The sequence below is a fragment of the Acanthochromis polyacanthus genome, chromosome 7, assembly GCF_021347895.1.
Source record: "Acanthochromis polyacanthus isolate Apoly-LR-REF ecotype Palm Island chromosome 7, KAUST_Apoly_ChrSc, whole genome shotgun sequence".
In the NCBI taxonomy this organism is placed as follows: Eukaryota; Metazoa; Chordata; class Actinopteri; family Pomacentridae; genus Acanthochromis; species Acanthochromis polyacanthus.
In genome coordinates this window covers 22635254-22648900 of record NC_067119.1, presented here as the reverse complement: position 1 = coordinate 22648900, position 13647 = coordinate 22635254, and the positions used below count along the sequence as shown (strand labels likewise).

General features: G+C 41.3%; 1 protein-coding gene across 3 annotated transcripts in view; it reads left to right on the top strand.

Moving 5' to 3' along the window:
• The first annotated feature begins 210 nt into the window (after window positions 1-210).
• Window positions 211-13647, top strand: part of LOC110950357 (EGF-like repeat and discoidin I-like domain-containing protein 3) — a 104684-nt gene continuing 91247 nt past the window's right edge. For 2 of the 3 annotated variants that reach the window (XM_051950420.1, XM_022192925.2), the window contains exon 1: window positions 211-631. In XM_051950420.1, coding sequence (XP_051806380.1) covers window positions 568-631 — 64 coding nt within the window. In that variant the 5' untranslated portion in view covers window positions 211-567. The remainder of the gene's footprint in view (window positions 632-13647) is intronic. The other variant, XM_022192916.2, reaches the window with a different exon arrangement.

Here is a 13647-nt window from a genome sequence, read left to right as displayed (position 1 = left end):
AGTGAGTAAAGCACCGTTTTGCGCAAACCTCCATACCTTATGAAAGCGCTACAGTCCATGTAGTGTCAAATAATATCTGATAATAAAAACAAACAGTTCACATATCCATTGTTTTGGTACCACTAGGTATCGATTGCAGCATATTTTGAATAAAAAGTGAAATCAGACTGAAGGTGCTTTTGTAAGGGAGCCTCGGAAGTGGTGATCGCAGTGACTGTGGGGAGCTTGACAGCAGCTGTCCGGGCGCATTGAGCGCACACGTCGCTCTCTCCACTACATCGCACCACTGCGGTAGCGGCGGGAACGCAGCAGCAGCAGAGGAGGACCCGGCAGGCTCACTCCACTTGTTTCCTGCACGACAAAATCCAGGTGGCGAGTGTGCGTCTCTCTGCCCACTTCATCGCAGAGGAGGACTTTACCTGAGAGGACGCAGCAACAGCTCCCAGGACAATTCTTCCTGCAGCCCGGCGAGAGCGAAGCCCGGACAACTTTTGGCTATTTTAGCCGAGTGATTTTTTTAACCACATCTCCGTAACCTTGGAAGTCAGACCTGATTATTGTGAGAGGATGGGACCGCTGCTCATTTCCATCGCGCTGTGTCTGAGCGCCGCTGTCCCACAGCACGCGAAAGGTGAGTGGAAAAGTGACAGTCTGTCATTATGGTTGTCATAACATTTTTTGTTTTACTCGACCATCTCCTTAGCGTGGGAGTACCACAGAACCATCAATAGTGATCTGGAGTCTTTACACATCGTATAGAAAGATTTTTTTTCCAAAAGGGGGGAATCCCACACGAATTGTGCAACAAAAAATCTAATGCGCGTCTGTGGTGAGTCTGTATTGTTTGCGGAATGCGAGCAGTCTGTCAGCACGCTTTGGCAGCAGAGAACAACCGCTTGCAGTGTGTGCACGACTCGTTAGCTAATTGGTTTACTTGTGTACAAAGGGCACTTGTTTGAGTCGATCAAAACAGATGATGAAATGAAATGGGATTTTTTTTCCGTGCGTAATTTCTGTTTGATACCGGGCCAAATCTGGCCGCGCATGAGGCGCGCACAATTAAGGTAAAAATGTGCACAGCTCCAGTATTTTTTTCCCCCTCATCTTCAGCCTGCTTCGCTTCTCTGTGATTCCTCCACAGGATAACATAAGCTGAGGGTCAACATATAGCCCTCTTCCATTAATGTAGAGCGGATGTCACTTTTCCTGTCTTTGACAAACTAAATTAGGAAAAAAATAAAGAGAAATGGGAAGATTTCCTTTCACATGGGTTACAGACAGACCAAGATGTTATCGTTTAGAAGAGATGAAGAGTCTCCTGTGTTAGTTGTGGTGTAATTATTGACTTGGATGACATCACAAGAAGATCAATTTGGTGTTTCAAGTCTGATCTACACTCCCCCCAAAAAACTGCCTAATGTAGAAAAGAGATGGCTGAAATCTTATAGATTAACCTGACTCCTGGATCAGCATTCAAATCATTTCACATCCTCCCCTCCTTGTCCCTGCCAGTTCTCTGCTGATAGGAATGTTTCAGCTTTTGTCTGCCACATATTTTCCATGAGCAATGCAGAACAGTACCTGTGGGATTTTTCGTCAAGAAAACGGTGTAGCCCCTATGGAAGTGGGTCATGCCATCCTCCCTGTCGCTGTTCATTTAGCAACATGCTTGCCTCGGGAGTCACACATGTCAGACAGACCTCAGTCTCTGCACCAGGACTGTGCCTCAAGCAGAGTTTCAAAGGCTCCCTGAGCCTCATAGTGTCAACTCCGAGTCAGCCGTTATAAGACATAATACTCCCTGGTAGGCTGGCGTAATGAATGCAGTGGAGAGGCAGGGAGACGTGGTGCCGTGGGTCGACTTGTTTCGAGGCTCAGCTAGAGTTAAAAATACACCTCAAACTAGTCCTGCAATTAATCATATCCCAGTTAAATTTGTGATGTGGTGAGGGGATTTTTGTCCATCTGTTTTTCTAAAAAGAGAACAGCTGTAAGTTCATCCACAATAAGGAGGGGAAGAGGAGAGGGAAGTGGATGGAGGGTGTTTGTTTTGCATTTTAACACCTTTGTAGCCACAGTGGTCAAAAACATTCTGAAGTCACACTGACAGCGCTTTTAAACAGTCGTTCTCGCTTTCACAAATGAAGAGATTGAAATATTTTAACGTGATCTCCGATTATCAGCTTTTGTCAATACTCAAAGACAGCTCGTGTCTTTGGAGACGGCTGCTAACAAACACTGTTGAGGGTGTCACAGGGTACCTCCGTCAACTGAAGCAAATTGATGAGCTGGAAACATTCACCTTCAGGTAAAACAGACTGCATTGTTCCAAGGCAGTGTGCAATACATCACTTCTTCTCTTTGGTTACTGGTGCTGACTCTCACACATTGTTTGGGACCCTGCCTGTCTGCCTGGACAAAGCACATGATGGCATCCGTGGGCCCTCTGTATGGAAATGTAAGATGCTTTTGTGCTTGTTTAGAGAGTCAGTTTTAATGAATTTTATGCATCTTAATTTCAGCCTCGGTCTTGTTATAATGGCTGCACAATTAGAGCCTTTTAGGCAAATGGACAGCCATCTGGAGTGGCAGTGCGATTGTCTGCTATTGGCGAATCATGATTAGTGCTAATATTTTGGTTTGCTGTTCATTTTGCTCAGATATTTCGCTTGTGTGACACAGTTGAAGAACTTTGTCAAACACAATCAACTGATTTCTGGAGTGTCTGTGCATCTAGATTGGCTTGATAAGTTCCTCACTGTCTCATTTGTGGGGTTCAAACTTAAGGGGAGGAAGTGACCTTGCCTGTAGGAATGATGTCTGCTACATTTGGATTAATGATATGGATGTGAGATAGATGGAAATATTAGTTGGATGTAGGGTAATACCACCATTTGTTATTTACTTTCTTTCTTTTGGAGCCAAAATACAGGATTGAGTTCATCAACTGAATGTCCTTAATTTACTTTAGGTTATTCGAAGTGAACTTCCCCAAATAGCTCTTTTGGTTGCTAACAGTTGAATGGATGCTAATGGAAGATGCATGTAGATGATAGCGATTAATCTGAAAGCTCATTACATTTGCTTGCCACTGAAGGTTGTGGTTGATGTACGGGTGACTTTTAATAACAATGACTTGTGACCTACCTCTACAGTGCCCTTCACTCTGGTTTTAAATGGCACAGTCTTCAATCAGTGGGGAGAGGTCAGACCTCTGTCAGATCGGCAGCCGTGATAACCAAAGGCAACTCATTGGACGACAACCCATGCATAAAGAAATGCGCTATAGGATATTAGAGACCAAGAATCACTGAAGTCATAGCGATGGATGCTGCCTTTTTGTTGTATTTGTGGGACTTAATTGCAATGTTGGTGCAGATTTGCCTTAATCCCTTTTAATATGTGAAGGAGAGTTCATATGTCTCTTACGCTGACGAGTCAATGGATACAGTGCTATTTTTTCTCTGCTGTAGTTGGACCTCTGTCATCCTGCCTACATTTCATGCTTGACTTATTGGGAGGGCACTGGAGGGACAGTTGTAGAGGTTGTGAGGACACAAGCAGAGGAGACACTTACCAAAGAACTTCAATAAAGTCCTGAGATGAGGACGGCGGTGCAATGGTAAAATAAGTTGTTTGAGCCTACACGGACTCTTGTAGACTTTCAGGCAGAAACAAAATGAGTGTGTCACTGTTGTTTTGCTTTGTCTTTGTACCAGATTTCCTGCCTTGTAATTGAGTCATCATGTGACTGGTCGTAAATGTCTCTCTCAAGTAAAACGCCAGAGGAGGTGGTGCTCTACTGCGTTTTAGGCTAAGTTTGAGATTCTCAAGTTGACATCAAAATGATCAGCTTTGCATTTGTATATCAGAGTGAAAAGGAACTAGTGTGTGCAAAACAGAAGCCAAACAAAGGGGCTGATCATCAGTAAAAATAGCTTCTTTTCACTGAAGACGCTGCATGTCTTTCCTCTCATCCTCAAATCAATGTCTGCTGTTTCTATTCGCTAAACTCTGGAAACATTGATTCTGTATTTTCCCAGACATGTTAAAGGTCTGTCTTTGCAAAGAGCAACGTGTTACATTATGACGGCTGGCTTAAGCACCGATTTTCTTAGCGTCCTATTAATGCCGCTGTCAAAATTCGGCCCGTGACTGTGCCAGGAAGGAAAAAGAGGCAGAAAGAGCCTCCTTAAAACAGTCAAAAGATTTTGTGGATGTTTCATTTGTAGTAGCAGTTCATGTTGAGTCTATGTCAGTTTCTCTGCTAAGAACAGGCAGCAGCATGTCCTTTCATATTTTGAGTATTCAGAAGACCACATGCTGGTTTTAAGTAATCCCACTGGGTCACGATAAATGACTCAACTATTGGAGGCACAAGGAGGCCCACAGTGAGTGTGTGTGTGGCAAAAATAGCAGAAAATACAGTTAGATGATGCTTTGAAATGCATGTACTGTAACCACAGGACAGGTTTGTTTGAAACTATTTGCTGAGGTTTATATATCACATTTAGCCTGAAGTCGATGGTGCATTTTTTAGAGTAGACTTGATCTCAAATTGTTGCTTGAATGTTTCATTTTAATGTGTGATATGCAGCAGGTACATCTGATGGAATGTCATTGTTGTACAGAAGAGTACAACATGTAATGCAAAATTGCCACTGTAGCTAACCTTACTGGCGGCCGATAGTGGCTGGGAACACGGCATCAGAAAACATGCATAAGGCTCTATATAAAGTTGCATTTGTGTATTGTTTGTATTCATCCCTAATCAGCATTTTACTCCTCGGATGAAGGATTTTTATGTTTTCCACAGACCAACACAGGCTAGTCATCATTTGCTCTATGTATAGCAGACACACAGTAGCTGTTTAAATGTAAATCTTATCCAGACTTTCAAAAAGTGTTAAATCACTGCCTAAACTGACTTTAATGTGGTGTTGAAATCGAGTTTTGATCAGTCTATCTCTTGGCGCTGAACCACATTCTTTGGAATTCATCTTGTTACCAGAAAGTCAAAGTTAATCATGATGCCGTTTCGCAACTGATGGCAGCGTGCAGAAGACTAACAACACGTTTTTATTTACTCACGTTCTGCGTGCTTCTGTCAGCACCTGGGGAATATGGCTGAAAGGATTCTCAGATTATGCTTTTTTTTCATTTCGTTATGTAATTATGTACATTTCTCGCTGTGTGTGTTAAGAGCTTAATGCGGAGGCTAGAGTAAATACTCATTAGAATCAAAGAGTTCACAAATAAACACACACATGGGGGTATGTTCAGTTCAAGTGTCAACAGTGCAATACCTCCATAATGCTCGCTGAAATAGTAAGCTTAGTTTACATTGTCAGCTCAACTCAACTTCAGCTTTATTGTCATTTAGCAATGTATGTAGTACACAGTTAAACGAAATGATGTTTCTCACTTCCATTCACAGCGCAGAAAAAAAGGGTAATATTATAAAAAGTTAAGAATAAATATAAGGTAAAATAATTATAGGATAAATTAAAAAGACTAAACTAAACAAAACAAAAACACAAGCATACATCAGACCCAATCACACTCGCTACTGGGGTGATAATGAATGAGATTAATGTGACTGCAGTTCTGGGTATGGAGGTGAAGGGTGTGTGTGCAGGTCCTTGTGTGTTGTAGCCATGTGTTGTAATATTTTAAAAAATAACATTGAAGGTGTTCATGGTTCATTTTCTAATTCCATTAGAAAATGTTGCTGTAGACTGTACCACACAGTAGCCTGGCATCATCAATCACAGTGGGCATTCTTTATATCACAGCCAATGTAAGATTAGACCTCTTAATCTTAAAATTAAGAAATGTTAAAAATGATTTTTTTTTAAAAAAAAGAAAGAGTTTTGCGTTGGCCTCATTCCTAAGGCTTGTCTTTCCTCTGCTTCTTTTGCTTGCACATGAAATGCAGAAGCCCAAATTTCATCATTTTCTGTTGACTTCAGCAGTGTAATTACTTAGCAGAAGCCCAGATACTCCTTTTGGGGAATCGGTAAAACACTGCAGTTGGATGGAAAGAGAGAGTAAAGAGGGGAAAACTGTGCTGCTTCACTTGAAGTATTTCCTTGTTTATCCTCAAAATATTTCTATATATCTATCTGTCTGTCTGCATGCCTGGCTTTTTAAGTTTTTTGTTTTTTTGAACACTTGCCTCTGCAGACGCCCGGTGAGCCCATTATGGTATCGCCAGACATCTTGTACATGTTTGTGCGTTGGAAGGGAGGTGAGAAGTGGGAATGCAAAGCTCACTGAAAACAATCAGTGTGCATTCCTCATGCGAGCCAAGCACAGTTTCTATACTGTAGAGGGCGTGGCTGCTGAGCGCCATGGACCCACCAGATTTGTCAGCGTGGTGTCACACCAGCATCAGCCGTTCATTATCAGTGTGGGCCGTGAGTGAAAGAGTCCACCTCTCCACAGCCGATCAATAAGAGGAATAAATTACTTGGATTAAGTGCAGAACTGCAGCAGCCTGTGAGTCTGAGGAGGTGTGGGCACTTTCACCTTGTTTAAGTTTTACTGGAAGACCAAAGCTTTAAGACAGTGAGATTAGAACTGAAATGTAATTTGCCCGAGTGTAAAGCTTGAACATGGCTGGATGAATGATGCACAGACCTTTGAATGTTTGATGTTAACACAAAAGGCAGCTCCTGACACGTTTTTGTGATGTGATATCTCTCTGCTCTCTGTGAGGATATAAAGTCTTTTAGTGTTTGACTGTGTGCTCATATTTTTTTTTCTTCCATCTCTTCAAGACTTTTTCCCAACAATGCATTCAGTTTTATAGTGTTGTCAGGTGAATGCAGGGCATCCAGCTTTCAAATACATTTGTAATGGGAGGCAAGTTCATGAGTCATTTTTCAAATAAATCCAAAGCCTGCAACATTTATGCTTGCATTTATTGGACAAGCGTGCTTTAGCTTTTGCAGACCGAAGTTAAGCCTGCCTTAGTCAAAATAAGATTGAGGAGTTAAAGCAATGAGCTTTGCTTTGGTCTGTTAAAGTCCCTCCATTGGGTTCTGAAACACCACTGCATTTTCAATAAGCTCAATCTACTTATTTAAGATCAGATGGGTGCAGGTGGCTTAAGTTCTTACTTCCAACAAGCCCTAAGCAGATGTGGGCTCCTCAATCCTCTTCAAAGACGTAGTTAAATCATGAGTCTCTATCTAACTGCCTACACAGCAAGGTTAGAAAGGTGACTTGAATCAGCAATGTATTCCTTTCTTGCATGAATGTGCAGTTATGATCCTACAGAAACGTTAAAAAGAGGTACACGTTCATGTAAATGAACTGAATATAGTCGCTCTTTACCAACTAATGTTCAAATTTAAAATACCACATACTTGTCATCCATCTTTTGCTATTCTCCACCATTCTTCTGTATAAAGGGCTTTATTTGAAAGTGTGCCTGTGCTTCATCTTATACCCGCACACACGGGCTCTGGACTTTACAGTATTTTAACTTATTCATGAGTGTATTAGTACCTGTACATAGTATGCTGTGTGTCTTTGCAGAGATGTGTGGGTTTCAGTGCTCGAAGCTCAGAGAGGTAACCCAGAAATGTCATCACACAAAGTCTAGGCAGCAGTTCTGGCTCTTTTGCACAATGTGGATGTGCATCCATACTTCACTCATTTGCCAAAATACAAAACAACATCCTTTTATTTATCATGTCAGCCAGCCGGCGTTTACACTAAATTGTGCTGAATGCCAACAAGGGGGTGTTTGGTAAGTGATTGATTGAGAGCAAGAGAGGCTATATGTTACAATGAAAGGTAGAACATGTTCTTGATTTTTCTTTGATAGTATCAATCTACATGTGTCAAATTTCAGCTGTAAGCCTGTGCTTCCACTCAAATATGAATAAACGTTCCTGGACTGTTTCCAAGTACTTTTCAGAAGGGGTGTGTGCAGCAATGACATAAACTTTATACAGTCCATTGAGAAGTGAAGTGTAATTTTTATCAAAAAGTGGAATATCTTCAGTCCAGATGTTTTCGATTACCCTTGGGGTGTGTAGTACCAGACAGGGGGAGAGAGAGAAAAAAAGAAAGAGAGTCAAGAGCCAGGATGAAAATCCCCTTTAATGTGAAGTTCGATGAACAGAAACCACTCACCTTCAAACTTCAAAGTAAGGCCCATTAGAAAACTGAAAAAGAATGATTTTCCCTGCTGTGTAATCACAGTCCATTGTCATTTACAGAAAGGGCAAAGGCTGCAACAAGTTGCGCAATTTTGGTCACTGTCAGGTATAGGTGAGATATCTGATTAGATGATTAGAATGCTTTTTCCCCTTTCTTTAGGAGTGAGGGGGAATACAGCCCAACTGAAGCTTTAGTAGATTGAAATATGTACAATAAAGTTCTTCAACAATATACTGCAAGGCAGGCCTTAGTCACTAGATTACGCACTGAAAGACAGGGAGTAACAAAGAACAGGAAGTATGAGGGAAGAAATTGAATTCAGAATATTGCCAGTGGGAAGCTGTACAGTTAACCAATGGGCAGCATTCAGTTTTTATTTTTCTTCAATAAAGCCTCTTTTGACTGTAACTCAGCAATAAACCAAGGGCAAGCTGATTGTTGCTGTAGCTCCATGTGCAGGCTCTGTCAACTAAAAAATAAAACAAAAAACAAAAAAACGTTCATTGCAAAATGAGATTATATAATATTACTATATTCAAAGATATTAAAGTCTCTTGGCACACATTTATCAGCAATTTAACACTACTACGAACAGATTGGTTTGTGTACTTCCTGATAGGCTTCTCTGTGGACAGCAAAGCCCACAAGGAAACGCAAACACAATGGCGATAAGATGCAGACACTCTGGGTGTGTGACAGACACTTTGAATTGGACTGAATATACACCAGTGTTTGTCTGTGTTCATAAAGTCCTCACATCTTGCTGCTAATCCTAACATTTGGTATCCACCAGTTCCCAAACCGCCTGTCTGCTTTAGAATCATGGGAGCCTGGAACCATTCGCAACTACAAATTATCGCACAATTAATTCTGATTATCAGTTACTATGTAGAGAATGTTGTATAAAGACCTGGAATGTAGAGTATGTATCTTTCACTGTCCAGTATAGAGGCCCACCGCTGGTTCTGTCACTCTCACTATTTCAAGGGAAACGATGAGAGGAATGTAGAGAAATATACACTTGAAAAGGACAATCTGAGCTTTGTCTTCAAGCTTTCTAGATCTTATTGACCTCTTATTTGAAAAGCTCAAGCTCTTGCCCACATTTCGTTTTGTTGCCATGTTACACAGTCAACCTAATTCCACTGACAACATTCACGGCGCTGAACATTGTCTTACTTCTTCTGTGTTGCTTCTAAACCAGGTCTTTCAGCAGTTTGGTCTCTGTATTATTCACCACTGTTTGAGGTACATGAAATATTTATAAGTGTGATCTTTCTAACCTGCCTCAGTTGTCTTCACTAGGTGCGCTCTATTGCAGATGTAGCCAGTACATTTTGCTTGTAAATCTTGTTCTGTATCTATTGTTAAAACTGTGAAGAGCCTGACAAGTTAAATTAGCAGCTGAAGAAGTTCAAAAGTTTAAATCGTGGAGTGTATTTTTAACCAGGTTCAGTGCATTGAAGTGGAATCTTTGTGGGCTCTCTCACCCTCTCTCCTGCTGTCTCCCGCTCGCTCACACGCACAAACTCTAGAAGTTATAATTATAACACATCAAACGTGGTTTCTTAGGAGGCTGGTGCAGCTGGGCGGAGATTTGGTTTGATATTATGAATAAAACTGTTGGATCGGTTTTACCTGCTCTGTGTATTGGACCGGTATGTTTAATTGTAGAGCATCTGCTTATTTTACAGGTGCATGCTTGGCTGTTTGTGCCTGATGTTGTTCGGTTATGCAGTTGTTCATTTCAAAGATGCATGCAATGCTCAGTAATCACTCTTGACTGCACATCATCATTCGTAAAGCTACTGTACACTGAATCTTTTCTCGCTTCTCAACACTGAGGCCCTTCGAGTAAGTAGCGCCTGCTACATGAAATTCACTGACCAAGTGGTAAGCAGGATGAAAAAATTCAATTTGTCAAGGCCTGCCCTTTTCAGTACACACAATGTGCAGCTTAGGCCGGCGGGTGTGAAGCGTAAGGGGAACATGTATCAGAAGATATTTTGCAACTGCTTCTTCGTGTGCTTCTAACATGCATTTAGTGTTGTAGAGCAACATCACACACAGCTTCACTGTAACATTTTTCACAGTTTAAATTGCCTGGATGACCTTAACCAAATAAGCAATTCCACCATGTGAAAGACCTGCTATGCAGCGAGACACTGAAACGTGGTGTAGTGTTTGTCAGCTGGGTCATAATATGATCCATATGTTTCAGTTCAAAACAATAAGTCTTCAGGTGGTGAGTTTGGCAAGTAATCTGTCCTATTTCTGAAGAAGCTTTAAAAGAATGATTTGACGTTTTGTGGAAATATGCTGACTTGCTTTGTAATTGAACATCTGAGTGAAAATATTGGTACCATTCTCCAATCTGTAGCTGCTTATCTTATGTCTCATTTGATTACTTTTTGCATAAATCAAAACTTAAAATCAGTTTACATTTTTCAAACAGGCACTATGTGGACGAATATCGGAGGAAACTGTGAGTGTGCCAAGAAAGCAGCTGAGGTTGCAGATAGGCTCTTAGCCAAGAAATAGTCCAGGATATAATCTCCCATACAATGGAAATTGACTTATTTTCACCTCAGCTTCTGTTTGGATTAAACAAACAAGATAGAAGATGATAATTAGTGAGCTTTAGAGGTGCTTGAAGGTGGACTATTGCTAGTCGGACAGTCAGCTTGCTGTATTTCCTGTCTTTATTCTAAGCAAGCTGGCCGCAGGAGCTGATGGACACATAGGGGTGTAGTATTCTTACATAACTCAAGAAATGAAAAGTATGGAAACCTTTTGTCGAATTTATCCGACTTGTGATTAGTTCTTTGAAGCTATCCGTGTCTCCCTGGCTCTCACAAGCACTCGTGAAAACATGGCGAAAAGACTAAACATCTGAATTCGCTATACTAGTGCATCCTTTGTGAATTTTGAATGAGAGTGTTTCTCAGTCACAGAGTGTATTTGTGTGGCATAATTTCCCTTTCATCCAAAACGCCACATGGAAACATCATGACAACAAGAGAGCTAATGAGGTAAACATTTAACGAACAGGGTCAAAGGAATGCCTCCATGTGCTGTTGAATATGCATTAATCCTCTGAATTTAGTGACACACTTTTCAACTAAAATGCCTGTTCCCTTTTTTTCCCCTTTGCTCGGCTGTTAATCTGCAGTGGCACTTTCCATCAGAGACACCTTCCTCTTCGGCGGTTACTGTGAAGATTCAGACGAGATATGAGCTCCACTGCTTTATACATGTTTGATGAATCTTTTTTATGCCGCTTCTGGGATACAAGCATGAATGTGGGAGATCTTGTCTGGAAAAAAGGTACAAAAGATGGGAGGTGTCCAAATTTGTAATGAGGCTAGGAAGGCTCTCCTGGCTCACGAGCTAACTAGGGCATCTGTAATGAGCGTGCAGAGAGACGGGGGGGTGGGGGCAGAGGGAATGTGGCGAACTTGCAGTGAGCCACAAGCTGTAACATCAGCTGTCCAGTGGGTTTTAGGAGGAAGAAGGTGTCAGTCATAGCTCCCACTCAACAGGAGAGACTGAACAAATTTGTTAATTATCACTCCCCTCAGACCTTCTCCCAGAAACCCAGCTAGATAGATTTATTTTTTTATTTTTTTTTTTATCACAGGGTAGGTACAGTTTCACATGAATTTCAGATGGATGGTGCAACAGCCGGCAGTGCTTGTCAGCAGAGGAAAGCACAAACACTATAAACAGAAGGCTGAGTAAGTGCCCATTATTTTGAAGAGAAACCATTCACAATCTATTATTTGTTCAGCACATTTTTGCGCTGGCATGTCTTTGTATGTGATGACATTACAACATTGTCCTGTGTTATTCTGCTAATTACTTACATGCAAACAACAGTAATAATACAATAAACAGTTGCACGTACAATCTGATGCCGTCGCTTTGCCAAAGTGACATGTGATGGCAATTTTCAAACTAATAATCTGAATCCAGTAAAATATTTACTAAGGCAAATGAGCTTTGCTGGCTCTTAATTAGTGAGAACCTGAAATAGGATGCTTATGAATTATATTAATTAGCAAAATCCATCAAAAGGCCTTGATGTTATATTTCTCTGCCAGTCTATGGCAGAGGTCGTTTGTTTGTTTTAGCTTTTTGTTTTTGTTTATCCAGGCGCATGCATCCGCACTTCCACTGTTGACTGATAACTTAATTAGCGAACGAGAAGTAAACAAGTGAGATTTTAAAAGCATGCTTATGTTTGAAAGTTATGTCTATACTTTTAATTATAGTTCTTGTTGCTTCTCTCATCATCCTGACTCATTTGGCTGTGGAGGAGTCAAATGTGCCAATGATGAACAATAGAGTGTAAAGTGCAAGGAAATGCAGCCCCTGCAGTTAACTTTTCACTGAACGGCTTCTTGTCTCAGACGTCATATAAAATAAATCGGCATAAGACCAGCTCAGAATGGTCAGAGGTTAGCTAACTGATGACTTAAATTAGTGTTGCGGCCATGGCTCTCGATGCTGGTGTTGTATACTTCATTGAAGCTGGAGTGTCAATGAAGGTGCTGCACATGAAAGAATTGCTCAGGTAGAGTGTTTTATATTGGATCTGCAAGCTGGACCACCTGAACTTTGCCCCAAGGACGTTCAATCCTGAAAGTTGTCAAATCAAATTTTTTAACTGCAGGTATTCATGACAGGTGCGTGATGCAATGCAAGCAGTGAATAGTTGCCCCTGTTACATAAGGTGGTGCTGCTGCATCTGATGCTATTTAACAGTGATTCACAGCAGCAGTTTGACTTACTATCGATTTTAATCGCCTCTTGAGAGTTAACACAGTAGTAGATATATGAAATCCTCACATCCGGAATGTCACTAGTTCTGGAGCTGTTACGCGTTTTTATTCTTGTGGCTTCATGGCTCATACTGTACATGGGATATGCTTTCACCTCAGGAAAGTCAAAATCCCAAGTTGTTGGGAAATTCTGTGAACCCTCTAGGCCCTGGGCTGAGTGCATTATCGCTGCCCCTGGCCCATGATGAGGAGAGGTATCGATCTTATCCTCCAATGAAAGCCCTCTGTGCACCTCTGCAGGGCTTAGAGTTGGCTAAGGCAGGATGTACAGTAATGAGAGCAGTAGAGAACAGAATGGGGGGACCAGCTTATTCCTAACAAGGAAGGAGACCTTTATACTAAAGAAAAGAAAGAAGCAAGCTGGGCATTTTTTTAACCCCCTACCTCAAGCCACTCCTTTCTTTCTCTGAGCACAGTTTAGGTCTTAACCACACCATGCACTATAGCCTTGATGGTCTTATCTGGAATTTAGGGCTGGAGTGGGAATATATCTCAGGACAGACCGTCTGAAAACTAAATTTGGTTTACTCCCACTATGAAGTCAGAGGAGCAGTGGAGGTGGCCTTAAACGATTAAAAGCATTTCTCAGAGAAAGTGGTTTCAGCTTACCCAAACTGAAGAGGGTAGG